At 39.3% G+C, this 27,290-nt stretch overlaps 2 protein-coding genes across 5 annotated transcripts in view; both read right to left on the bottom strand.

Moving 5' to 3' along the window:
* Positions 1 to 4,748: 4,748 nt before the first annotated feature.
* On the bottom strand, positions 4,749 to 16,981 carry naz (nazgul). 2 transcript variants are annotated; one of them, XM_002056217.4, is made up of 5 exons: positions 16,717 to 16,971; positions 13,841 to 14,490; positions 13,620 to 13,683; positions 5,242 to 5,388; positions 4,749 to 5,144 (listed from the first exon to the last, which is right to left on the bottom strand). In XM_002056217.4, exons 1-5 carry the CDS (start codon positions 16,812 to 16,814, stop codon positions 4,982 to 4,984), a joined length of 1,122 nt encoding a protein of 373 aa, XP_002056253.1. In that variant the 5' UTR covers positions 16,815 to 16,971; the 3' UTR covers positions 4,749 to 4,981. The 2 variants fall into 2 exon arrangements, with proteins under 2 accessions (XP_002056253.1, XP_070063398.1); XM_070207297.1 differs by having other exon boundaries at positions 5,041 to 5,169; positions 16,717 to 16,981.
* Positions 16,982 to 18,543: 1,562 nt separating this feature from the next.
* LOC6632907 (patj homolog) overlaps positions 18,544 to 27,290 on the bottom strand; it is a 33,212-nt gene continuing 24,465 nt past the window's right edge. For all 3 annotated transcript variants that reach the window (XM_070207087.1, XM_015170589.3, XM_002056216.4), the window contains one exon: positions 18,544 to 20,318. The gene's annotated coding sequence lies outside the window, so the exon portion shown is untranslated. The remainder of the gene's footprint in view (positions 20,319 to 27,290) is intronic.

Genomic DNA, 27,290 nt, shown 5'->3' with positions numbered 1-27,290 from the left:
CGTTTTCCACATATACTGCGGTATACTCGAGTTTTAGCAGGCCAGATCGGACCGCTATATCATATAGCTGCCATTGCATCGATCGAATTAAGTTATTGTATTAAACATTTTGTAGATAGTTAAGTATTTTTGGGTTTCACCATGCAAACTACATGTAAGAAATATCGGTTATTATATCATATAGCCCTATAGCTCCTAGAATGTAACGTAAAGCTCTCTTGCCCTTCTAGACATAGATCGTACCGAATCGGTCTGCTATACTAAATGACTGATATGGAAACAATCGAACGGGAAAAATGATTTCTTATAAAAATATTCCCTAGTCGCATGCCTGCAAGGGTACTTAATCTTCGGCGTGCCAAAGTTATTTGTTTTTTTTTTTTTATTTTTTCGCATATTGTTATTTTATTTGCACTTGTCTCTATATTATTTCTATAGATTTTCTAAACGAAATGGCACTGCTGTATTATTTGTGCATTTATTTTTCTTCCAACTGTAATTTACTTATTATATGCATTTTCGTTTTATCATTTTTTATTCAAGCACAAAAATAACAACAAATTTCATGGCCCAACAAAATACTTATTGTCGTTGCCAGCTTGTGTATATATGTTTATAAATTATGTATATAGCAGTCTGTGCTTGTGGCGAATTTCTTGCAATTAATTTGAATAATTAATATGCAATGCCAACACACATATACATACACACACATACATACATACACACACACGCACACATACAGAGCGCACAACCGCGACACACCTTCACTCGTGGCCCATTTCGACAGGCGCTTTTCTTTAGAATCTCAAAATGTTCTACTGTTAACGTGACCGTTGTGGCAGCAGCATCGTTCACGCCGTTTGTGCCCCAATGTGCTTGCCACAGACGCTAACGAGGTTAATTCGCACGTTTTGACTTTGGCTCGCTTGCCGCGCAACTGATACGAGGAAACTAAAGCCGAACGTTGGCTGAAGAAAAGAAAAATATACCCAAAAGCATTGCTCAGCTCAACTGATTTCCGCTCTTCAAATTCTTGTGCTCCCTGAGCTTAGCGCTGCTCCCCGAGCCGCTGCCAGAGCGAGAGTGAGAGAGAGAAGGCACGAAACAGAGAGAGAGAGAGAGAGCGCCGTTTGTTGTTTACGCTATGTTGACGCAATATTCTTACGCTGGATGCTACGTTGCGGCTGTTTTGGGCATCTTGAGGCGTTTCCTTAATTGCAGCCTCTTTTGTTTATTTATATCATTTGTGGTTGCGTTACGTGCTGCTTCTTGGCCATTGACGGTTGTTGCTGTTGTTTGCGCTGACAGGTAATAGCCGCTAAATTCAATTGGCAGCTTTCACAGGTGTCTGTGCTTGCGGAGTTGAAATTGAAAAGAGAGCGGTGTATGTGTGAAAGAGCGCCGTTGACCATTTAAGAGCGCACATTCGATAGAGTTGCCAGATTTCATTAGATCGATGTAACGGAAAAAGTTTGTTTGATTCAGTTTGAATATTAACGGAACAAAGTACTTTAGTATTAAAATACACAGGCTAGGTAAGTATTTAGTACATTTTGGCTAAGCTCGGTGCGATTTTAAAATGATTATCTTTTTGGGACACGTATGCATCAGTGTCATAAATTTTGACCAAACTTCTCAATATTGGTCAGGTTTTATATTACAAGTCATGCAGAAAATAGAGTCGATTTTATTATTAATTAAATTTTGATTTTGATTATAAATTGGACTTGGCTTAGACTTTAGCTGAGTTGTAAAAATTGTATAGCTTGAAATTCCATTAATGAGATCCTAGATTAATCGCTAACTAGTCAAGATTAACAGATTAATATATGTAGTTAATAAAATTATTAGCTAGTTTTGCGTTTTTCTATTTAAAACATTATTTAAATGGCTCGAGCTCAAAATTATACAAAAAATTTGAATTATTTTTGATTGGATTTCTTAAATGCATTTCTATACATTTCGTAGCTATTAGATAAGTAAATTTTGTAGTTTTCAGCGCCTTGCGCATCACTTGTCGTATGCGTAATATATTGAGGGGTTTGGAAAGCCCTTAAGAGTTTGAAAGCTTTTAAAGCGCTCTCTGCCTGCTAAAAAAAGAGCGTCGTGCGAGTGAGCTTTATATAGTTCTCTCACGCAATAAAGCTTTCAGCACACTGCTCAAAATTACGTATACGCAACGTAAGCAATTTGCTGTTGGATTTATTCATTTTTTTACATTTTACACACAACATTAAATAATTTTTAAAATTTATTTGAAAATGTTTTTGTCTTTGTTCTTCAGCTTATTTGCCTTTTACGCTTTTCTTGTGCGCGACCTTTTCTAATTGAAGAGCGTAAAATGCACGTCAGAGCGGAAATGTAAACGGAAACGTAAAGCTTTTGCACAAATGTGGAAATGGCAATAACAACAACAACAAGAGCAGCATAATCGTTTTTCCACGCCAAGAGCTTTTCATTTTCAACAGCCATGCAATTACTGTGCACAGCAAAATGAGAACTGGCACACGAAGCGACTTCAAAAGGGAAGCGTAAAATTGTGCCAGCAACACATGGCGTCCCCAGTTACCCAGCTCTGCCAACCGCCTGGATAGCTGCCGACTGGGTGGGTTTTTTGGCTTTCGGAGTTCTAGGTTCTGCCCACAGACAACAAAAGCGCCTCACGTAATATAATAAAGAGATTTTCCGTAGCATACAAAGCGGCTGGCTGGTCCACGTGCCTGCGCCATATCGGGCTTGCGCCCACATTCTAATCGAAATCGGTTTTAGCTGAGCAATATATAATTGCTCTTGTACTTTGAGAGTCTGTTCGCTTTGTATAGAGATTTTTATTATATCTCTTTTATCGCTTTCTGTGCCTTACTTGTGCTAATCAACAACTGCAACAGTTTGTTGGCACGCGTCGCCTAGTCCCCATAAGGATGGATCGCATGTGGGGGGCAGAGAGCTGCACAGTTGTTCAGACAGTGAGGCATTTTCCAATTAGCCTTGTTTAATAAAATACATACTTGTGCTATGCTCTGTCCATGCTCTGTCCATGCTCTGTCCACTCACACATTTTCATTTTCACAAAGTTGACATTGTCTAATGAGCTAGCCAAACAACGAGCTTAAAGGTTTTAATCTAAGGATAGAGTGTGGCAATTATTTGTGTCAACGTGTGTAAGTTTCCTAAATATTTATGTTTCTCAGAACTAATACGCACAGGCAGGGCTCTTCTTTGATTTTCCTTGGTTAAGGTTTTCCAGAACTAATAGCTTCTAGCCGAATTCTTCCAAGAATGCCCTTAGTTGTAGTATACATTCTTCATTTCAAATATTTCTATTTAGATTTGATTTGATTTTTGTGACTGGCTCAAATTTATGAGATATTTTTTTTCAATGCCACTGAATTGCTTAAGATCTGACCTTAATTATTCGAGCTATAGTCGTTTTACGGTCAAAAACTAGTGATTCCTGAAATAATATTTAGGGGTTATTTGGTAATATTTATATTATATTGTCCTACATCTAGAATTGTATTCCTAACATGATCAAAAAGGTTCATTATTGAAAGATCTGATTTTATTTGCTTCAGCTACTGTACATTTTGTACTTTCCTGGATGGTTCCTAGACAATTATTATATCCATGTTAATCGTATCATCGATATAGTTCTGGTGAACCTAAAGCAACAAATTCTTGCAATAAGTATAGAAGTAATCTCCCTAGCAGATGTTGTGCTCACGTGTCTGTTCGGATTGTGCGGAAAATATATGAATGGCTTTCAATTCATTTCGCTTATTATGAATTATTAAGTCTATAGTTTTCGCAATTGGCTTTCTAGAAACTTCTATTCGCACATTACATAAGCTGGAATTCGCATTAGGAATTCATCCCAAAAGTGCCGCCCCTAAAAATATGCATTCGAAATTTTCGACCTACATATTTTGACGACCTTGCTTGCCAATTTATTATACATTCTGGGAATTTATGAATAATCTGGGAAATCACTGAGTATACATGGTCCACAAAGGTGTGCCTCAGCAGAAATGCATTTAACTAGAATCTAACTCTTTTGTATATATAAGAATGAATTGAACTGTTTGAAGTTTCCTGTATTCACCTTCAACTTTTCTGCTGCAGCAACGTGACGTAATCCTCTTAAAGTATATTCTTTAAATATAGTTTTTAGTTTAAGCCCCTCGGTCGACTCAATCAAACAATGGTCAAAGTTCGTTATACAGCACGATGTAAGCCACTTGTATTTGGTTGTGAAGCTCCATCTTAAGAGGTTTTTGGGTTTTATATGTTTTGTGCAAATTTCGTACGAATTTGTAGATGCTGCTTAAAGAAATACATGCCGCTAGATATCTTTTGAATAAATATGTAGATACGTGTTAAATAATAATGATAATAACAATATTGCATATCAATAAAAGCAAATATTATTATATAAATCGGAGCCATTTGAATAATTGGGGATTTGTTTGCCTGACATACTTACGCAGACATATCTTACATGCATACATTTACGTACTTAGAGTAGACCTTCTAAGAATGCTTTGAATAAATTCGGAAAACGATATTCCAAATGACATCGTTAAGAAGACCCAAAGTTAGGGCAAACATATGGTGATTTTTTAATTGAGCGCGCCTCGTAAATCTATGCCAATGCCGAGTTCCAGGGCTGTCCGTTGCCTTCTAACATCTTTTTTTTTTTTTTTTTTGATAAGCAAAATAAGTTAAACGCAAAACTCAAACTCAACAATTTTGTTAGCTAGCACATTAAATTTACATATATTTCTATGAGTAAAACACAGAAGCAGTCTCTGCTTCAGCTTCAGTCGCAGACCCTCAAATTTGGGGCAGCTTCTAAGTGGGCAGTTGGGAGGGGGCGGGATTGCACGGGCCTGGCTAATGCGGCAATTGTTAAACCAAATGCAAATAGATGTTGAAAGTTGCGGACTTCGTCTCTGCCTGGCCGCGTGCAGCACATAAATCAGTTGCCGGATTCAAGCTGAAGCTGTGTCGCCATGGTGCACGCCTCCTTGTCGACTGTTAGTTTGGTAACGCGCTGAAGCGTTTTTATGGTCTGCATGTACAATTTCTTGGCCAATTCCTTGTCCCGGCCAGCCTCCGAAGTTGGCGCAATTTCGCAGTCACTGCAAGTAGCCAAGAAATGTTGCACTGCAAAGAAAATGGAAGAAAATGCCGCTAATGCGGCAACAGCCGGTTCCGGCAAAATGGCTCACAACTCACTTGAAGTACTCGCCGGTTACTTGCTTCAGCTGGGGATCCGTTGCCAGCCGTATGGCGCACTGGGCGCCCTCGCTGGCATTCTTCATGAACAGCCACATCCACGGGTAGGTGATCACCTTAACGCAAATGGCCGACATTAGCGGTGAGCTATGCGCGTTGCGTGGCACATCAAAGACGAATAAAAATACAACAGAGAACAAAAGTTAGCTTAATTTCGTTTCCCTTGTAATTAAAATGCAAAACACGCAGCAAATAGAGATTAGTCGACTACTAGATGCTCTATGGGAATGAGGAAAAGCTATAAATTGACGGAAAAGTAAAGTTTGCAATCAAAATTTCTATTTTCTTTTATGCATTTATGAGAGTAAGCATTTTCTTTATTTACCAGCAAACTGCAAACTGGCTTTAGGCCAAACCGATTTGCATCCTGAATAAAGAACTATTGTTTAAAAAGGATCTAGAAAAAATTTAACGAGTAGCTGAATCGAAAGCCAAACGCCACATTTTTTACATTTTATCATGTGGTTTGGTGTAAAATAAATATGTTTGGAGGAGGGCAATCAGAAGCAACTACTTAGATCATGTAATTTTAAGTAAATTCTTTCTTTGAGTTTGCAGCCCTGATATCCATTTACCAGCCTTAATAAACATTCCACATATAATATGCTGCGTGTACCTCCTTTTACAGTTCACATTTTGCCTCATTCCTATGCCCTTTGCCTACATTTCCTTAACCCATCTTATAGCATCTTCTAAGTAGTAATTAACATAAAGGCTCAGCATTAATTACAAATTTGGTGTAGATATATTTGGGTCGGATCTGTCAAGACGAATGTCTTAAATGGCCTGATTTAGGGGATATAAATGCTTCCACTTCGATTTTCGGTAATTGGAACTTTTCTCTTCAGTCTTGTAAATATTTAAACTGGGATATCTTGAGTAACATTAATCATGCCCAGGATCGAACCAAACAAAAGGTTCTTCAAGTTCGAGCAGGCATACGGAGAGTCGCGAGATTCATGACAGTGTGATGGACAACTTTAATGGCATTTTTAATTGCGGCGACAAGAGACAAAAATAAAAACCATTTGGGGGCATGCTTAAATTGAACGTGAGTCATATCCAAAGCTGCCTCCGAGCAGGGTCGACTTTTTGTATACGCCGTGCAGATATCCTTTCAAGGAGGATTACGAACTCGCGCTCAATTTGCTTAGCTCTGTTTATTGTTGTTGTTGTTGTTTTTTTGTTTTTGCTGTTGCCTTTGCCGTTGCTGCCAATGGTCTCATACAATGGAGCAGGTTCACCGACACTTGAACATAATAAAACGATAAATAAATAATTAATGCGTTTAACTTTTCCATTTACGCTTTTTCCGTGACTTGAGCATTAACTGCTTTTCATTTTCATTCATTTTCATTTCACAGCACGGCACACAGATACAACAGCAAACACACCCACACACGCGCGCAGCCACACAAAAGCTTGTCAGTGTGTGCGCGTGTCTGTCTATCTGACTGCTGCTCTTTCTCCTCCTTCTCCTGCTCCACCTGTCGCTGCTGCTGCTGCTGCTGCAGCTGTGTATGTCTGCCCCTATCATAGAGTGAAAATGGTTTCATTCAACGGGCCCGGGGTTGCAACGCTTTTAAAGCTTGTTGCCCTTGCCACAACCATCAGGAAAACCCTGCCCTGGCCTGCCCTCTGGCCCGAACTTCTAATTCTTTAGATGCATTTCTGAATCGCATTAGGCGACCGTAGGGCTTGTGCGGGCTGAACTGCTAAGCCGGACAAAGTTCACGTACATCGACCCACCAAAGTTCAGTCGATTACATGTAAATGTTTCCCGTAAAAAACGCAACAAATTACACAAAAGGTCACACATGTATTTAAATACCTTGACAATGACTGTAGGATATTCAATTTTCTAATCTAAGAAATTCTACCATACGCTGCAATGTCTGATGGTTGTTAGTCTTATACACTTTAATACTCTTTTTTTTGATAAAAAATGCTTTAATAAAAGTTGTAAGAGATATTTTAGTGCATTTAATTTTTGTTTTCCTTTATTTCAGTAATTCATGGTAGCTTTGCTAACATCTAAAAAATGTGAATTAATCTATGAGAGATTATATTATATGCTTATAATAAAATGTTCATACAATTTTTACGCTTTCCAAAAATTACAGCCCTTTTTTTTCTTTTTCATGAAACTATTTAAAATAATAATCATATGGGCAGGCTCACGGAGGCAGATATTTTAATAAAATGTTGAACAATTGAAATAGATAATTTATTATTATTTTTAATATCATAAGAATAGGCTAAACATAGTTACAAGCAATCAAACTATTTTTCTTAAATAGTAATGACAACTATTGTCTTCTATTAAGAGTACATTCATACATTAGCCTGAAAATCGAGCATGGATTCTCTTTTTCCACTGAGAAATTGTTATTAAAAGTACAAATGAATCCTTAACATTGATTTTGTGCATATATCGTTCAATCGTTTTGCTAAGGACTTAAAAGATTTGCCAAGTTATACGTTCAACAAATATTTAAACAAAGCTTTAAAACTTTATTGATTTTCAATTCTTTAAGACAACATGTAGCGCAAAGCATTTCAACTAGACCAACATTGAATTTCTAAATTGTGTTCAGGAATAGATAAGACGGACAGCTGCTTGAAGGCGCACTTGCACTTCAATAAATTATAACAAAAATGTGCCTGATTGACTGGTTGGCTGGTTGACTGACTGACTGACTGACAGGCAGGCAGCCAGACAGAGCCTTGACCGTCCCAGCAAGGGGAATGGTAAACTGAAGAGTTGGCAAAGTGCAACACATAGCTGACAGCTGTTTCAGCAGATACGAGCCTGACGGTCATAAAAACAACGAAAGTCAGAGAGTTATATCTCAGATGCATGTCCAACTACATGCTCTTCTTGCTGTGTGTGTGCAAAGTAAAACAAAAGTTCAATTTGGCGCTACAAAGTCTGTAAATAGAAAACCTACTTGAAGAGGCAAAATATGTACAGAAAAAGTTCAAGACGACGACAACGAGCTGGAGCTGGAATTAGAACTAGAACTGGTGGAACGAGAGGTGGGCTGAGGCAAAGCGTGTGAGCTGCATTTACACAGGTAGCGGCAGGGACAGGAAGTGTATGCACGCCAGCTGCTTGTATCTATGTGCATCAAGGAAGCACACACACACACGCAACCACATACACAGCACTATGGGAAACTTAGATGGTTTGTTTTTGATAAAAGCACATTTTGTAAATTGCTTAAGATAAAACACTTTTGGCTTTAGCCAAGAGAGCAAATGCATAAAAATGTAATTTTACATGGCGCACATGTTAACATGAACTGATTATGTTAAGATAACAGCTGTTAACAATTGCGTGTGCTTAATTCATTGTGGGTGTTTTTCAAATTATTTAATTTTAATATTCAAACAACTAAAGACAAAAACTTTTGTCCCTTTGTTTTGAACTATGTTTATGTATATGTATGAAGTATATATAAAGTTGATTTATAGAGATTGGATTTGCAGCAAGACCTTTAAGATAAAGTTTGCTAAGAAAATTTAACTTAAGCAAGGGCTTTAAGATTTTGACAGCAATGGGCAGCTCAGGGATTTTTATATTTACTAGAGCCAGTAATTGGGATCACCAGCTTTGTTCAATGAACGTGAGGACAAGAGTCCTAATCTGTGAACTATTAATTTTTCGCCAGAAAATCGGGTACTTTTTCCCATGGTGCAGAGTCAAGGCAGATATGTGGGTGAACTCTAGGCCATCTCATACACGTCCACTTGATGTTACTTCCGCTGTTCATTTGCTGTTTTATTGCCGCTGCTTGAGGGCAGTTCATGTGGCCTGTGTTGGTCTCGCGTTGTTGTTGTTGCTGTTGTTATTGTTACCGCTAGGATCACGTGCTACGTGCCTTTCCCTGCCTTCGGCCCTTGCTCACTCTTCCCACTCTCCCGTCGAGGTGCTGCTTTTTATGTCCAAATGATTTGTACGCTTGCCCCGGCATTTGATTCTTTTCTTTGTTTCACTTCGCTTCGTAGTGCAACTCGAAGCATTTGCAAATTGTAATGACGCATGTTAACAACTTTTTGGCCTGGCCATGTGGCAGCTGCCATTGGCAAGCGGCCACCATTCATATATGATACGTACATATGTCGACATTACAATTCTGTGTCTATGATGGATTATGCTTTTGTGGCTACTGACAGCTGTAACCTATGTGTGGCAAGTGTCCAGCTGGGTGGCGTCTATAACACAAATGCCTGCCACATGCCATTATACTCACAACTACATGCATGTTTATATTTCACTCAACTATATTTTCAATTATTTCTATTGAATTGTGTAATTTGTGATGCACACATTTCCACACGAGTGTGTGTGTGTGTGTGTGTGCAATTACACTTGGACAGCATTTCTGATTGTAACCGCCTCATGGCTGCAAAGTTGGTAACTATTTGGATGTCTGCACGCGTTCACACACATCAGTTACAGTCATTTGTTTGGTTTATTTTGGTGAAAACATGTTAAGCTAAGTAAATCCGAAAATAAGACCTGCTGCAAACCTACTCTTGGCTAGTCCAGATAAATGAGAGCAACAGAACTTTTGACTGACCCGAGCAATTGAATCCAAATATCATAGCAAGAACACTCTGTGGATGTTAACGACAGTCATTATTATTATTTTATGTTATGCCCCAAAGGTTACTCAAGTGGAATTTAAACAAGTAAGAGTGTGCCAGTCGGGAGTGTCCGACTAGCAGATGCTCCGCTGTTTATGAAATTTTCAATGCTTCAATATGACATATAAAAGTTTATATATACTCCTATATATGTCTTCAAGGGTATTCTATAATTTGCGATCTTAAGTTTTCTCATATATTTTCATTTGTCTTTTTATACAATATAAAACGACTTTGTCTGCACACTTCTACTACCCACTGTTTTTCGGTTGAAAAATGATTTTGCTTTGCATCACATTGTTTGCCACTGACTAATTTATAACTGCCAAAAAGTTGCAGATTTGCGTTTGCAACAAAAACTGAAGTATCAATAAATCTTGCATTAATATTGTAGACATCATTGAAAGATGTCGGGGAACGTGCCAGGCGGAACGAGTTGGTGCGGGGCGTCGTACACGTTTGTCATTTGAACTTGGCTTGCTGACGCAGCGGCGCCCATTGGCAACAGAAACATTTGCCAGTCACAGCCGCAACAACAGGGCAATCAACAACGACAACTGCAATACCAACAGTAACAGCAACAGGAACAAGAGCAGCAGCCATAGGAGCAGCAGAAATAGCAACAATAACATCAGGAGTACGAGAAATAGCAACATCAGCACCAGCAACATCAAGAGCAATAACAGAGCCAGCAACAGCAACACCAGAAGCAGCAGCAATGACCGCAGTCTCTACAGCAACATCAGGAACAGTAGGAATAGCAACATCAGCAGCAATAGCAGCAGCAATATCAGCTACAGTAACAGCAGCAACATCAATAACGGCAGCAGCAATAGCAGCAGCAACAGAATCATGTGCGACAATAACATCAGGCACAGCATCAGCAACAACAACAACAGATGCATCCACAGCAACAAGAACATCAGAAGCAGTAAAGATAGCAACATGAGCAGTAGCAACATCAAGAGCAGCAATAGCAGCATCAATAGCATCAGCAATATCAGCTAAAGTAGCAGCAGTAACATTAATAACGGCAGCAGCAGCAACAGTAACAACAGCAGCATCATATGCATCATAGCAATAGCAACAACAGATGCATCCATAGCGACAACAATATCAGAAGCAGTGCGAGATAGCAACATGAGCACTAGCAATAGCACCATCAGCAGCAACAGCAACAACCATTGTCAACTGCACGTGGCTGGGCAATAACTCAAAGCTGCATAATTTAGACAAAGTTTAGGACCCCGAGTTGTCCTTGTTGGCCCAAAAAAGTAGGCAATTGTCAAGTATTGGTCTCGGGCAGCGTAACGTATCGCGCCTTGTGCTTAATATAACGTTTCACTTTTGTTGCATAAGCAGTTGCAAATGTGTGTGCATGAGTCTTTGAGTGTGTAGCAAGTGCCACTCGATGCTGGATTATCTACGCAGCAGCTGATGAGAGGGGCAACAGGGTGGTGGTCATGAGTACCCGCAACTTGGTTGCAGCTGTCAGTTGCTGTTGCTGCTGCTGCTGCTGCTGCTGTTGTTGTAGCTGTGGTTGCTGTTGCTGTTGCAGCTTGTACTCATTTTGTGCTTTTCGTAATTTGCAACTGTTTGTCGTGTTTGCACGTCCTTTTCTGTGTATTGTGCAAATTTGGTTCGTTTTTTTATTTTTATTTTCAAGCCCGCACACACACATTATATACTATATAGAAATTTCTGGGTAGTTGGCGGCTGGCAACCAATTTGCATGCGCTGCCTTGAAGCCTATGTCAGCATGCTCCTTTTTGGCCCAGTTCTGCTAATTCTACTCTCTGCTTAATGCAGTTGCTGTCCTTGACAGTTATCCTAATGGATTTTTGTTTACACAGCGCTTAAACCTTTTACCACGGCTGTGATAATCATCAAGCTATAATAGAAGGATACCGCTTATTTCGCAATCGCATCTTGGTTGAAATTATATTAAATGACTACTTTTAGAAGAGCAAGAGCAGTTAAATTTTGGATTATGGATTTGCATTTATCTGCCTTTTGGTTCCACAGCTTAAGCCAGGCCACTCGACGAGAGACAATGGACATCTAAGCAGAGCTGTCTGTCATTGCGGTCACTCTCTTTCCGCTGCATCCGCAAGGAATACACACAGCAAGAGAACATTCAACTAAAACCGGATACGCTTAGTTCTGTGTATTAGCAGGACGCACTGTGTCGAGTTTTTCTGTCACAGTTGTGCGAAAAAGGCAGCGATAAGAATGCAGCAGATAACTCCTGTGCGAGTGTTAACATAAGAGAAAAATAACTCGTTTCTTTGCCAACAATTTTTTTAAGGTCGTTTGCAATCCTCTCAACTTTTCAGTGATGATGGTAAATCAAGGAATATATAACGACATGTCCATCCGGTAGGCAAACAACCTCTGAACAAGGTCCTGAACGGTATGCCCGATATTCTGATAGAGCCAACTCTGACTAATCAAGGGAATGGTGTCCAACATGTTAACCCACATATCCTATAGCCTGGTCCAGCCCATGGTCCATCTCACACAGGATATCACAATGGACAACACACATCCGAACATACTGGTTCCTTAATTCTGCCCGTCTAAGATCTGTTAACCCAGATAAGTCCTTGAATACCTGGACAGTCTGTATATATATGTATAGAGGACCTTTCCTTCAACAGTTAATTTATGGAATATTGGCCAGCATCTGTTGGGATGATCTGCTCACCCCTGAAGATTACTTCTTGGGATAGTCTAAATCATTTTTTGCACTCAGACCAACAGAATTCAAACATTCAGAATTCTGATTAACTGGGATATTGTCTAGAATGCTTTAAGGCCAACTTTAACTTTGTGTATATATGTATATATGCACTGGCCTACGATTGTAAGGGAAAAGTTTATTTTCAAGCCAAGCACTTTCTAATTCCACGAAATCATGACATAAGCCAAAGTTGCAATCTTGGCATGGTCATTCCGTGGCTTAAACGGAATGCAAGTCCTTCCATTCGAAACCTTTAATTACATTTGAATTTGGGCTCTGGCCTTTGATGAAGGCTTAGTGCGATGCCAAACGTCGGGTCACGTTCAGCATTTGGCCAGCACTTGAACCACCATCAACGCCCACAGTTGGGTCACGTTTAGCCAAATGAAAGTGCAAAAAGTTTTGCGCGACCGCGAAATGAGCTTAAAAATTTAGTTGCAGCTGCAGTTGCAGTTGCACTTTGCGCTGAGTGCAACTTGTAGGTTTTCGGTTTTGATTTCAATTTTCGTTTATATACCCTGAACTCATTGAGCACAACTTCAAGGGGCATAATGCTTATGTGCAAATGTATGTAACAGGCAGGAGGAAGGTTCGGAGAAATTCGTTGAAGAAAATATATGATGAAGACGACGAGCTGCCCGTTTGTCCGTGTGTCTGAATATATTAGATCGAAGAGAAAGTCCAAAGAAGACAAATTGATTCCTATAAGCATCTCGGATATGGTCCAGATACACAGCTAGATACACTTAAAAAAAGCAATTGCTTTTATAGATAATCGCTCTAAAATGGAAAAATCGGACTATAAACAGCGAAGTTCATCAAGATTGTATAGCTTGTAGCTAAGTTGAAAGGTATCTACTAGTCGGTCACTTTATAGTTAAGCATTCCTAGTTGTTATTTTTGGACTGGCCTGGTTACTTACTTGCGCAGGTGCCGGGTGCCTCTCACCAGTCCGGGCGTGCAGCAGTTGACCGTAATAGGGGTATCTGCGGGGAAATCAGCGCGTTATTAAAAATGAAATACTCTTGGCCCGGTCGAGTTAAGCATTTCAATAATTTACCGAGCGAAAAACTGTGCAATTTACACAGCCCAGAAATAAAAAAAGAAAAAACAAAAAAATATTCCCCCATGGTCAGCACTTACCTTTCAGCTCTCGGGCCAGCCAGCGCGTGGCCAAAATCACGGCCAGCTTGGAATGGGCAAAGGCATCGCGTGCATGAAACTTCACCGAATAAGTGCCCACATTTAGTGGATCATCGAAATCAATTTTTGCCGCCTGATGAGCGTGCGCCGACACAAACACAATCCGGCCCTGTTCCGCCCGTCGCAGATGCGGCAGCAGAAGCTGCGTCAGCAAGAATGGCGCCAAATAGTTCACCTGGCTGTGCGGCTCGAAGCCGTCCGGCGTTGGTATCCGTGTGTCAGCAAACACTATGCCCGCATTGTTCACCAGCACATCGATGCGCTCGAACTCGGACATCAGTTGGCTGGCGAGCTGATGCACGCTGCGCAGGGAGCACAGATCCACATGGCGAACCTCCACAAAGTAGCGCTCGGCGGGGCTAACGTTGTCATCGGCTGAGGTTGGAGTGCGGCACCCCAGCTCCCGCTTGATAATTGCTGCGGCACGCTCGCCCTCGGCTAGATTGCGGCAGGCAAGGATAATGCGGCCGCCACGCGCCGCCAGCGCTTTGGCAATCTCAAAGCCAATGCCGCTGCTGCCGCCGGTAACTACAACAATTTGCTCCTTGATTTGATTATCGTTGGGACACCGCTGGCCGCTCATTATGGTGCTGCAATGCGGGTTATATAGATAAATGCAGTGTAGATGCAGGCCTGGATGTGGTGCAAATTTAACCATGATTTTGCGTAACCAACATGTGGCCTAAAGCCGGGGCTGCTGTGTGCTGTGTGTGCGGCCCCTCTGGCTTAATGATAGGCGTGAATAATATCGGACTGCCTATTTGCATGCAAACTCACAAGTGCAGAAGCTTAACTATTTTTAAAAGCGTTATTAAACAGTTCAGAATATTGTTAGGACATTCTCTCATAAATTTCTATCTCTAAGAAGCTTTGTCAATCGAAAAAGTTGCAATTCAATTTCTGTATTCTCATATTCAATTAAAGTGTTTGTTATTGACCCGGGCGTAACCGTAACCGTAAGCTATGTTATGTTAAGACTTTTAACAGTCTTATGTTATTGTTTGTGCATTATGTAAAGCAGTTGCTAACGAATTAGCTGAGTTCTCTTCAACGTGTGCATAAATGCAAACTAACAATTAAAATAAACAAAAATTCAACTTTTTAAATTCTGCAAACTAAATTGTATTTAGACAATGCAAGTTGCTGCCGATTGTGGCTTTATATCAAATTGTTTTATAACAAGCAACATTAAGACCGCAGTAATTGATATTAAATAGTTAAAGTTTTGAGCATAAAAATAGTTAAAACAAAAATGTCCACTTTGTTGTTTGCTTCTCCTCAAACTGACAACAGAAACTTAAATTTCTTATTTATTTTATTTTTGATATCTATTTTCTTCTCATTTTTTACTTGGCAAAAGTTTTAACAGCTTAAAAACATTGATTGCTTTAACATAAAACAAAAAAAAAATGTATTAAATAAATTATTTATATTGAGGGCTAACAACTTTTTGGTTAAGGGCACAACCAGGCAGACGGTCAGAATACCTTTTATTTAACTGTAAGCCTTTGAGAAGGGGTTGAAAAAATATTCAAAACTAGTTCGTATAAAAATAATTTTTGTATGCGACTCAATTAATTATAAAGTTTCACAATTATAGCCCACACATAATTGTTATTGATTAAGGCCCGCGGCCCAAACTTATCTAATTTCCTACATTAGTTCAGAAACTTTCTTAGATTGTTTCTGCTGCTTGGCATTATGACCTGCCGCTTCATTGGCTGACACTTATTTGGCACTTAAGTAAGTTTTACCTTCTGAAAGGTATTTGCAGCGTTTCAGAATTCATTTGCCATCGCATTTACTTTTAGCCAACTTGTGCAAATCCACTTTACAAATATTTGCAGCAGCTTTTGGCACTTACCGCAGTTGTCAGTTGCCAGTTGTTACATATTGCACCACATTGCTCTCAGTGCCACGCCCCCACATCTCGACCATGGCACACCTGCACAGCTGCACATCAGCAACTGGCGCAGGCCACAAAAACCGCGCTTTTGCTCAAAAGCGCAACGCGCAAAAATAATCTTTGGATATTACATATTATCCAGCTGCTCCACGGAGATGGCACTCCAGCGGGATGGTGCCGGCTTAGCCACGCCCTGCGACCCTCTTTATGAAATCCACTTAAAAAGTTTCGAGTGAAGCGCGTTCTTATACCCGAGCACAAGGTGAAAGGAGCATATGCGTGTCTTCCTCTAACCAGTTGTGGATTAGAGACTTGGTATTTGGCATATATATTCGCGGGAAAATCTTGGAAAAATATATTTTTATAGCAGGTTCAAAGATAGAACATTGCCACACATTAAGAAAATCTACCAGACCGGTTTTAGACCTGCTTGTACTCCCAATTTCAATTCAGATCTAAATAAGCCTACTTCTTAAGCTGCCTATCGGCATCGACTAAATTTGGAAAACTATTCAAAAACGTTTCGAAATCGGACACGAATACATTAACGAAACAGGTTAACGAAATGTATTCATATTATAACGAAGACTTCTGGTGAGTTGTTCCTAAGAATAGGGCATGGCAAATCGAAAAAATATAAATATCTTAGAACAAATTGGACGGCTAGCCTGTCTGTAAACTGTTAGCGAGTATGGCGCAATCGGTTGCACCCGACTGCAATATTCTTATTGTACTTTTTTTTTTTTGTTGTCTCCACCTCGACATTTATGTACATGCACGTGTCCGGCGAGGCGTCGGGACATGGCCAAAAGTTTGCAATGGGCCACAACTTATCGTTAGGGCTGCGTACTACGCGTTTCCTTGTTGCCCCATGAATATGCATTTGCTCCAGTTGCCCCCTTTCACTTACCGCACTGTAATCACAATGCCGACCACGACGGCTGCAATGGTGGGCCACCAGGTGGAGAAGGGATCAGCTTGCTCGAATATGGTCAGCAGGCGCTCCATTCCAAGGGTGTGTGAGTGTGCGAGTGTGCGAGTGTGTGTGTTTGTACGGTTTGAAGACTGTCTCCGCACGCTTGCTGATGAACAAATGTGTTTCTGCGGCTGCACTGAACCGCCTGCGAGCTCCGACTGAACTGTAATCGTAATAATAAATATAAATTCTGATTGTCTGCATCCACAGCGGGAAAGCCGCTCAGCTTGCTGTCGGTCTGTCTGCGAAACTCTGCCTCTCCCTCTCCCTCTCCCACAACCTCTCCCACTCGCACTCCCTATCGCACTCACTCTCACGTTTTGCCATGGCGACAATTGAATTTAAATGGCTGCCCCGTTTCGGCATATTTTCAATTTACATAAATGCTTGTTGCGCGGCATTTAAATGAGCGCTAGACAGAGACGCCAGCTGGTGCGGGTGAGTACGAGCGGGCGCGAAAGATACTTGATGCCAGTGTTGCTAAGCACCTGTCGCTGCCACTTTTAGGTTAGGTGTAAATTTGCCCCAGCTCCGGCGTTAAAAAAATGTAAAAAATGCGCTCGCTATTTACACGCGTTTTTCCATATTTCATTTGGGTTTTAACCTTGCTTTCTTTTTTCCTTTTTTTTTTGTGGTTTTACGCATTTACGGTTTGCATATTTTTTTTTTGCGCCTGGCAGCTAAATTAATTTATTTAATTCATTGCGTGCCTGCCCCTGGCACTGGCCACCAATTTTAATTACATTTAACAGCTGCTGGGTGCTACGATTTTGGTTGTTGGGTGCTACATTATTCAGCTGATCGGTGCATAGGTTGGAGGAGTTCCTGATGAAGGTTAGCTAAAGGATTGGGGTAAAGTATTTTTAAGTATTTTCACGTCAGCTGTACCTAGGATTTATAGCGTTCATGTTGGTACAAGTTTTGTGTAAAAACTCTTTATTGACAGCATACAATTCGAATGATTTCAGTTTTTGAATTCCATGAAATGATTGCCGTAAAATTCTAGGAAAAATAAAAATAAGAAAAAAGTTAGAAATGAAAAAAAAATACAGACCTATGACCAGCTGTTGTAAATGCATAAAATATTTTATAAGTTAAAGCTTTAAAAATAAAATTCTCCAGCGCCGCCAACTTTGCGCATAAGTGAACATAAGCTTCGTGCTGCCAGATCGTAGCTATGAAATTCAAGAATATCGTGACATGTCACAAGTTTAGCTGCAGCTCATGCATATAACTTTCTCGTGCTGCCAGACTGTTAAATCATGAAATCAGCCTCAAATCATGATAGTGACTCGTTCAGTTACCCTTCACTGACTCACTTATCGAGAACACCCTTTGTTGTTCCAATTAAATTTAATCGGACAGAGCATAGTACGTATGTATTTATATATTTACTTACTGACCCGCATAACGATAGAGCATTCAATCACTGACTGCTGCAGTCTTTCGCATCCATTTCCGGCTATTTAATTGAAGGTTTGAGTGGATGAGTCCAAAGCGCATTCGGAGCTGTTCCAGCTCCAGCTTCAGACCAGCATATTGATGTAGTTGTTTATTATATGAAATTTAAAATAATGTTCGTTCATATTTATTGTTATGTTTTATTCTGTTTTTATTCGTTTATTTAACGTTTCTTCGTTTTACATTTCTCGTATAGCTGATGGCGCCTTTCGTTTAGTTTTGCTTTCACTTTAGCTTAGTCATTCGCTTTAGTAAGTTTGCTTTTGCTCAGACAGTTTGTAAATATTTAATAATTGCTAAATTGTTTTTTTTTTTTTTTTTTTTATTTTGTTTTGGATATACTGCGCTGATGTGCGTTTGTGTGTGTGTGTGTGTGTGTGTGAGTGGGTTGTATGTGAATATTTGTAAGACTTGCTTGGAACTTGTTTACATATGCGTTGCTTTGTGTGTTTTCCTTATTGTTATTGTGCCTGTGTGTTGATGTTTTTTATTTAAATTTATTATTTAATTTAGTTGATATTGAGTTCTTATGTAATTTAATTTCTATTTCCAATGCTGAGTTTTCTTTTTCATTTGCTTTTATTTACAATCAGTTTCAGGCTTAAGATGACAAGCAAAAAAGTTTACAAAAGTGAACAGAATTTGTAGAATTTACATCAGAGCCTATGCTTATCTGACTAACTATATTGGGCGTGCTTAAACAAAGACTCTAGTTTGCCCTTGCAGAAGACTAAATTTAGTTTCTTCAGTTTAGTGTCATCTTCAAGTTTTTCGGCAAATGAAAAAAGTTCGTTTAACACTTCTATAATCGCTAAGGAGCCATTAATTGGTTTTAGTTTCAGTTTTTTTTTTAAATTAATATCACTAACAAGCCTTCTGTTTCTTTTTGCCTTTTTCTTCTTCTTCTCATGAATTTATCATTTACTCGTTTATAGAATATTAAGTGGAGCTAAAGCTGCGGCATTGCTAAATCCTTCAAAACCATGCTCAGCCCTATGAATTTTGGTTTTTCTGTTGATTGGCTTTCAAGCACCAAGGCATTCGAGCTTGTACGTTTTTATATCCCAAGTGTCTGAATTAGTTCTCAAAGATTCGCACTACCCCAGCTACTAGTCTATTCAGTTGGCTTCAATTTAGTTGCATGTATTTAAAGTATGATCTTTAGAGTTTCTAAATATAAAGTTAAACTTTTGTTTGGTCGTCAATTGTGTATACATATATAGTATATATATATATATATATATATATATATATATATATTAATATATAGTTTTAGCGTAAGCATACAATCTTTACTATTATTAATTTCATTTCCTTCCGATTTACAATTTCAATAGTTTCTTGTGATTGCCTACTTAAATACTAGGGGCCAGCACAGGCGCTTCCCCGCCAAGGCAATGAATCTTAACCCCTTAACGTAACTACATTCAACTATGTATCAAATTAGGAAATCTTTTATATAATATAAAAAAAACTATTAAGTATTTACAATTGGTACAAACTGGAGCACTACCTTTGAAAATTGTTCGGCAATATTGATAGTATTGTTGGTTTTCTGATATCTCGAATCTGTTCGACTAGAGTTTGTGTGTGTCCTCGACAGCTGGCGATGAGTGTTAGCCAAAAAAAAAAAAAAACATTGTCATTAACAATTTATGGATATTACAATTTATGATATCTTGTAATCTCAGAGCGAAAAGTTCGCATGCATAACTATCTATTTATTTATTTATTCGTATATGCAATCAATAACAAGTCAGCGCCATCGGGCCAATTAGTTATGACTACGTTAGATGCATGTGGATGTGTGTGTGTGTGTGTGTGTGTGTGTGCGGGAGGGGGTTTACTAAATACTAGTCATATGTGTTGTGGGTGTTTTGAATACAACTCCACAATTTATATATGTATATACTGTTGTGGGCCATCATCTATGTACAAATTGTCGCATGCTCAGTTCCGTTGATTTATACTGCAGCGTTTTTGGTTTTTGCTGCTGGCATTTTGGTGTTTCAGCTCTTTGGTTGTCTGTGGGCAGCTCCGCATTTAAGTGGCCGTTACGAGGGTCAAAATATAATCTGCAAATACATAGACACATACACACATAAATGCATATATGTGATACAAATATGAAAATTCGATTAGCGGCTTTCCATTTTGTTTGCACTTATAAATCATTCAACAGCGAAACGAATGGATGTCAAACATTGCGCTGTAGATGGCCTGTTTTTTGGTCATTCGCAACGGCCAATATGGCAAATAAAAAATATAAAATAATTTCGGTAAATATAATGCGTAAATTGCATAAATGCTAAATTTATGAATACAATTAGTGGTCGATTCGATTTATTTAATTCAATTCCGTTCAACAAGAACATAAATGAAAAACTATATCATTAAAAATGATTTAAGCGGATGTGAATGAATCCGCATAGAAAAATTGTAATAATTAAAATAGCTTTGTTCGACACGTCAAAGATTTATTTCTCGATTACTTGGACTCGTTGAAAATTATAGAATACCGGTCAGAGTACTGCGCGGGCACTAGCAGGACTACGGTTAACTTTAAGGTCTTTAGCTTTTATAGGTTCTGTGATCAATTCTCATACTCAGGGACGGTTGAAGGGACGAACGGACCGGCGGGCATGACTAGATTGATTTGGCCATTGATACTAATCAAGAATATATATACTTAATGGGGTCGTTCCTTTTACCTACATTAGCACACGAAATTTATATAATTTATGTGACCGCAAGTGTTTCGTATTATGCCTTACACAGTTCATGTCAAATTTAAAATGCCCTCAAAAAAGGTCAAAATATGTACTCTATTATATGTTTATGGTACTTATCAGGCTTTAAGTAGCGCTTATCATTATCATTATCATTAATATCTATTAGTATATTAATGAAGATGCTTGGGCTTGTAATAAGCTCAAGTAAGTTAATATAAATTGCTGTTGATTTTCCTATTAATGTTATATTACAGACGCCTGTTGACCGTAGCATCCCCCTTGCCTGAACATATTCTTCTAATTGGCCATTTCCCCCTTTTAGCCTACTTTTGGTAGACCTAATGTGGTATTCAGTTATTTGTTATTACCTTAACGAGGTCCCATTAATATAAAAACTGCATTGTAGGACCATTAATGGCAATAACCATCGAAAAATCAATCGATTTTAATAGGCATACTTGAACAAACACTCAGATGGTTCGATTTCGGACAAATTGCTGGTCAGAGTTAATTATTTTGTGTGCTTTTATTATGCATATCGGTTCGCTGTTAATGTGCAGCTATAGTATATTAGAATTTGTATTGGTCCAAACAGCATAAATAAGGCTGAAACAACGCAAAGACTTGTAATGTAGTTTACAATTTTGACATTTAAAATCAAAAGTTTGGTTTTAGGAAAGCCGAAAGCTAAATTCAAATAAATCTTGAAAATACAAATGTTTATCAAGCGGAAAAGTTAGTTCAGTAATATGATAAGTCTATAAACATATTTCATAAAATTCAGGAATGTTACATCAAAATATTTTCGAGAAAAAATATTTATGTTCATATTTCAGAAAAAATATTTTTAACAATTAAATTTTTATTTTTAGCTAAAAATGTTCTAATTCTTAAAAATGGTTAATCAATCTGTATACAACTTAAGCCATTTACATGAAAGTGTAATTTAGTAATTGAATAGTCTTCTTGATCAAAATGGTAGCAAGGAATTCGGTAAATTTCTTACGAAGTCTTAGTCTTACTTACGAAGTCTTGAGGAGAGCTTTTGCTGCGAACTTGGGAGATTTGAAAATAATATGAAAAATTATACAAAAAAAAAAAAACAAAACTGAAAAAAGTGAGGGAATGATGAATAAAGAAAGTTGAGTAAATAAAACTTGGTCAGAATTAAATGTAGTCAGCAAACGCCCAGCAATGATCTATTGTTGGGGTTCGTAACATTGTGAGTTATTTCCTAAGGATACTTAACAGTTGCTTATGCTGGGGGTGAATCTGTTCGAGTCTATGTTAAATACCTGCTGGCAGTTACAACAGCGCACAGAATACACAATTTCGGATAGGGTATGTATGTATGTGTGTGCATGTATGTGATGCCCATTTTGGCACGTGCTAACTTTGCATTGTTGCTGCTGTTACAGTTGTTTTACTCGTTGGCCATTGTATGAACCTTGATTAACGCGACAGTAGACAAGGGGATATGGGTGGCGCTGGGTTAGGGTTTCGGGTTTGGTTGGGTTGGATCTGGCATGGCTGTGTGCCAAATCTCTCGACGCGGTCTCTCCAAATTTTAACTATGAATGTGCCCGAATGGCAGCGACAACAACAATAACAACGCCTGTGCTCCTAAGTGTGTGTGTGTGTGTGCGTGTCTGTGTGTGTGTGTATTTGTTTACCGAAACCTTCTTAGCTTGGCTTAGTAGCCCCTCGCCGCCATTGTTTGTGTATTTGCATTTGTCCCTCAGCCGTTGTGCGCCTTCGTCGAGCGAGTGTGAAATTTTATGTATGTATGCATGGTTCGCCCACTGCTAATGTGGTGTGCGGTGTGTGTGTGTATGTGTGTGTGTGTGTGTGTGTGTCTGTATGGATGCGTGGGTGTATAGTTGGGTGGTTGGTTGTGTGCTGCTCGTTGCCTTTTGCCTGCTGTGGCTTATGCCAGTTTTGTTTTGGCTGTTGCCGCTGTTGCTGTTTGGCTTTCTTTTCTGGACAGCTTCAAGTCAGTCGCAGTCGCAGTCGCAGCCCTTTGACCAGGTCTGGAATACAAAATAAAGGCATCGAATGCTGGACAAGAGCACATTAAAATATGTAAAAATATATATACATATATACATGGTCACTTCTGCTCGGCTCCTGGCGCTTGGTGCAGCTGCTGCTGTTGGCATTTTAAATTTGACCGCATAAACAAAGGCAGTGAAAAAGTAGAGAAACTGTAAACCAGAGTCAGGCCGCAACAATGTTGGCTATGCATAAAAAAATCTAACGCCCGGCTGGTGAGCCGGGACGTGCCCATGCCACCTGGCTGTGGTTTTGCCACTGGCCGCATTCCACCGAGTCCTGGTCAAAAACAATTTAACTGTTTTGCTTTGCTGGCCAGTTTTTTATCGCAGACTCTTTCATTTTCATTTTTATTTTTGTTTTTGTTTTTGTTTTTATTAGATTCACTCAAAATGTTAATTTAAATTTCTAAGCTCTATTGTTTTGTGCGCCCGTATTCGCGGGCTGGTGGACACTTTTTTTCACAGTCCTCAATTAGCATGTTGGAGAGCAAGCCGGTCTGGCTTTTGAAAGCACATTAAAAATGATTTCCTAAGTAGATTGTAAAAATGGCTGGCAATTATATTTAATAGCACCGACTTTATGCTGTGTATTCCAGTCGGCCATAAACGGGCCATAAAGCTGCGGCAAATAATGCCAACAGCGACGGGTTCTTGAGACGCTCGCACAAGTAATTTGTCAAGAAACAGTCAACGAAATGTGCCCAAACAAGTCCATTTGGGTGCTTAGGTACGACCTGAGAGGCGCATAGAAAAATGTGCTTTAATTTCTACCTGAATGAGTCGCAATAGAATAGAATGAAATACATCGACATTAACTAAATGTTCACCTTTATATTTTAATTTAAGCAATGTATATGTAATGTACTGTATGTAGCGCAACCTTCTCTACATAGAATGAGCTTGCATCTTAGAGCCAAACAACAGCCAAAGAATTTGCAGTTATTTTCTGATTCCCAAATATATTTAACCAATACTCGTATAACAGCGACTTATAATATAACTATTACTAATCGAATGTATTGGACTCAGCAAACATTCTTGCATATATATTTTAATTTAAATTTTACAAGTAGATACACTTCTCAAAGAAACAAGAGGATGCTTTAATCCAAAACAATATCTCTATAAAGAAATATAAGCTATTTATCTGATTTTTCCTTAGACATAAAAAACTCTGGTATATATTGGTATATATATATATATATATATATTATAGAATTTAGCTTTATTTTATGTCCAATTATGTCTGATGTCTCTTTTTATTGTTTGATTGGGTATATAAATGTCGATAACTGGATAGTTGTCGAGTTGGTGATATGTTAAAGTAATAAAATTGACTTTTGCTTTGTTTCAATGTTGTTTCAATTAAATTTCGTTGCCATTTTGAGCTGCAATCGAACTTCGAACAACTTTGCAATAACCCAAAGTACCCCCGCGTTGGCAAACTTGACAGCAGAGCCGTCCGCAAAACAATCAAAACCGTCCACTGAGGAATGTGCACACTTTGAGCGTGCTTTCTAAAGGTGGGCGTGGCGCACACCACACACTACACACACACAGCCACACACACCCGCAGCATACGTGCTCGCAAAGTGGCAAACAATAACTTTCATTATGAATATTTTAAGGTGCGGAAGTGAAAGAGCCAAAGGTATAGCGGAAAAGGTGGTAGGGCTAGTAGAGAGGAAAACTAGCCAGGTGCTAGGTGGAGCCAGCCAGCCAAAAGGACAAAGTTTCGTGCAGTGCAACCGTTAAGGAAATGGGGCCACAAAACTTTTGGCTGCAAGGCGACAGAACACGACACGTTGACTTTGATCTTGGGGCGGCGCACCCAACCCCCTTGCTACACCTGCCAGCGTTTACCTGGTCGAGATGCTCTTTGCTCTTGCTATTGTTGTTGTTTTAGCTGCTTTGTTTGCAATTCAAACGCAATTAAGCTGGCCTCTGAGCAAATAATGGCAGCGAAGTGGGCCAAGTTAAATAGCGCAGCACGAGCCCAAAATTAACTTCAGATAAGTAGGCTAACGTGTATATATGTGTATGTGTATGTGTGTGTGTGTGTAAAAGTTAATTGGCTTTGCGCTTGGTTTAATAAGCATAATAGCTGGCTGACTGGCCTGCGGCCTGCACTGCGCAGCCCATTCTTAATTAATAATTAAATTAAATTTCCGCCCAGGCAACGCGCGCGCCATAAAAGTATTAATTGCAATGCGCCGAATCTGGCTTAAGTTTCGCCGAGGCCAAAGTTGACTTTTCAGCAAAAGCTTCAGGCCTGATCCGATTCGCACACACACACACACACACACTGGGAAACAAATCCCGACGTATATCAAAGCAACACATCCGCTCCCAGTTTGCTGCAAAGTGTTGCTTGTTGTTTCCGGCGCCGCCAGAAAAATACCAATTGCACATTCGATATACACCAAAAGCGGGTGAGCTGCTGGTCCGAGATTGAGTTGAGCGATAATAAACAGAAACCGGCAAGAGTGCTCGAGCGACTGTTAGATACCCTGTTTACAGCTGCAAGTTGCCGTAATTTATTCACGTTCATGTTGCAACCTCGATATATTTGTTATGGCTCGATTGTTTCGAACAATTAAAATACAAATATAAATCAATATCTTAGCTCCAGCTCAGCTTGAGACTCTAGCTCTAACTTCAAAATATTTGTGCTCGAAAAAACATCTGCTTCTACTTGTTATACCCTCTCATTTTATTCTGGAATGAAATAAGTTGCATGATGAAAGTCTTTGCTGGCTTTGTGGCATAACTTCCGGACGCGCTCTCATATTGACAGTGCCACACTTATTAATATTACATCAATGTGGAACTGTCGCTCCAGCGTGCCATCCCAATGGTCACATAAAATGCTTCAGTGCACACTCACACAACCAACACACACACACACACACACACACCCACATTTACACTCACACAGAAGTGACTGACAGCCTGTGGCAGGCATCGTATGGTAAGTAACCATTGGCCATTGTCATGCCATAAGGGGGGGAGGGGGCTTGAGGCGTGTCGAGAAATTGTATTGCAATAAAATGATTTATTTGCACGTTTTTTTTTTTCGTTATTCAAGGACCAAGGACCACGTATTGGCAGTCGACATAGAGAGAGCTAGTGACATGTTGAAATATGTCCGGGCTGCGTTGACGGTCTTGTCGCTGGATTTTATTGTCTTACGACACGCGTTGTGCGAATTTCTCATAAAAATGAAATAATTCCATTTGCAAAACGCAGCCAAAAATCGCAGCAGAGCGAAAAGACCAGCACACAGCTGGCAGGCCGTAGATAAGCAGCGTCTGTGTCCGGGCATAGCAACAGATTTTAAAAGGGCAGGACATCGGTATAGCGGCCATACCATGCTTCATTTTTTCTTTTTTTATTGCAGCCGCAACTTTTATTAAAAGGCCAAACGAAGATATTTTTTTGTTGGACGCGGTAAAAAGTAAGCAAATGTTCGACCTTATCTGCAAAAGTTGTTTGTTGGATGCTTGGCGCCCTCTTCGCTAATGTTTGCTCTGCTGCTTCGACTGTTGTTTTTGTTGAAAAAAGATACACTTTGCCAGGCAGCCTGGCTGTCTTTAATGGGCTTGAAATGGCCTAGGGTATGGAAATTTTCAAAACGAATGCCAGGCATTGACATAGATACATTTCATTTGCATTCCTTTTTGACTGATTTTGTGAACAACAACAGCATTTGCGGCTTATCAAAACGCTCCAAATTGAGTTAAGCCATCAGAAAGCTGTGCGGAGCAAAGGCCGTTTTAGTCCGCACAACCTGGCGTATACGCAATGTGCTTATTACGCATACGATCTGTGCGCACAATTTTCAAATAATTGTTGGCACAATCAATATCGTTACTACCCGTGGCATATTCTCGGGAATTTATGCAAATTTCTCGCACAACAATTTATTTTATGTCATAATCCACTTAAAATTGAACGGTTTGAGAGTTCAGTTGATGCGCCATCTGCATATTTAAAAATTTATATTGATTTTGCTGCTGTTTTATTTGCCGAACTAAAAACATTAAAATCGTACGAATATTATGCAAATAAATTTAACATTTTTTTTCGTTTCGTTTTAAGTCTTAAACGCATTTTATTGATATTGTTGTAACAATTTATTGCTTCTCTTCCAAGTGTCTGTTATTTAGCTTGGGGTCAGAGCAAATTGGTCGAGTGATGTTTTTTGTTACAGGAAAATTTAAGTTTTCTCATTGTAGCAGGGACCCGGCTTTGCTCGGTC

This window comes from Drosophila virilis, chromosome 2 (assembly GCF_030788295.1).
Source record: "Drosophila virilis strain 15010-1051.87 chromosome 2, Dvir_AGI_RSII-ME, whole genome shotgun sequence".
NCBI lineage: Eukaryota > Metazoa > Arthropoda > Insecta > Diptera > Drosophilidae > Drosophila > Drosophila virilis.
The sequence above is the reverse complement of the archived record's forward strand: the minus strand, read 5'-3'. Positions and strand labels throughout refer to the sequence as shown.

What these genes read in the sequence shown, in the direction of transcription:
- naz (XM_002056217.4), bottom strand. Translation starts at nt 16,814, where the DNA reads ATGGAGCGCCTGCTGACCATATTCGAGCAAGCTGATCCCTTCTCCACC. An exon ending in GGCATTGTGATTACAGTGCG is followed by an intron (nt 14,491 to 16,716) that starts GTAAGTGAAAGG and finishes CCCGCATTGCAG; the next exon opens with CACCATAATGAGCGGCCAGC. An exon ending in GTAACCGGCGAGTACTTCAA is followed by an intron (nt 5,145 to 5,241) that starts GTGAGTTGTGAG and finishes GGCTACTTGCAG; the next exon opens with TGACTGCGAAATTGCGCCAA.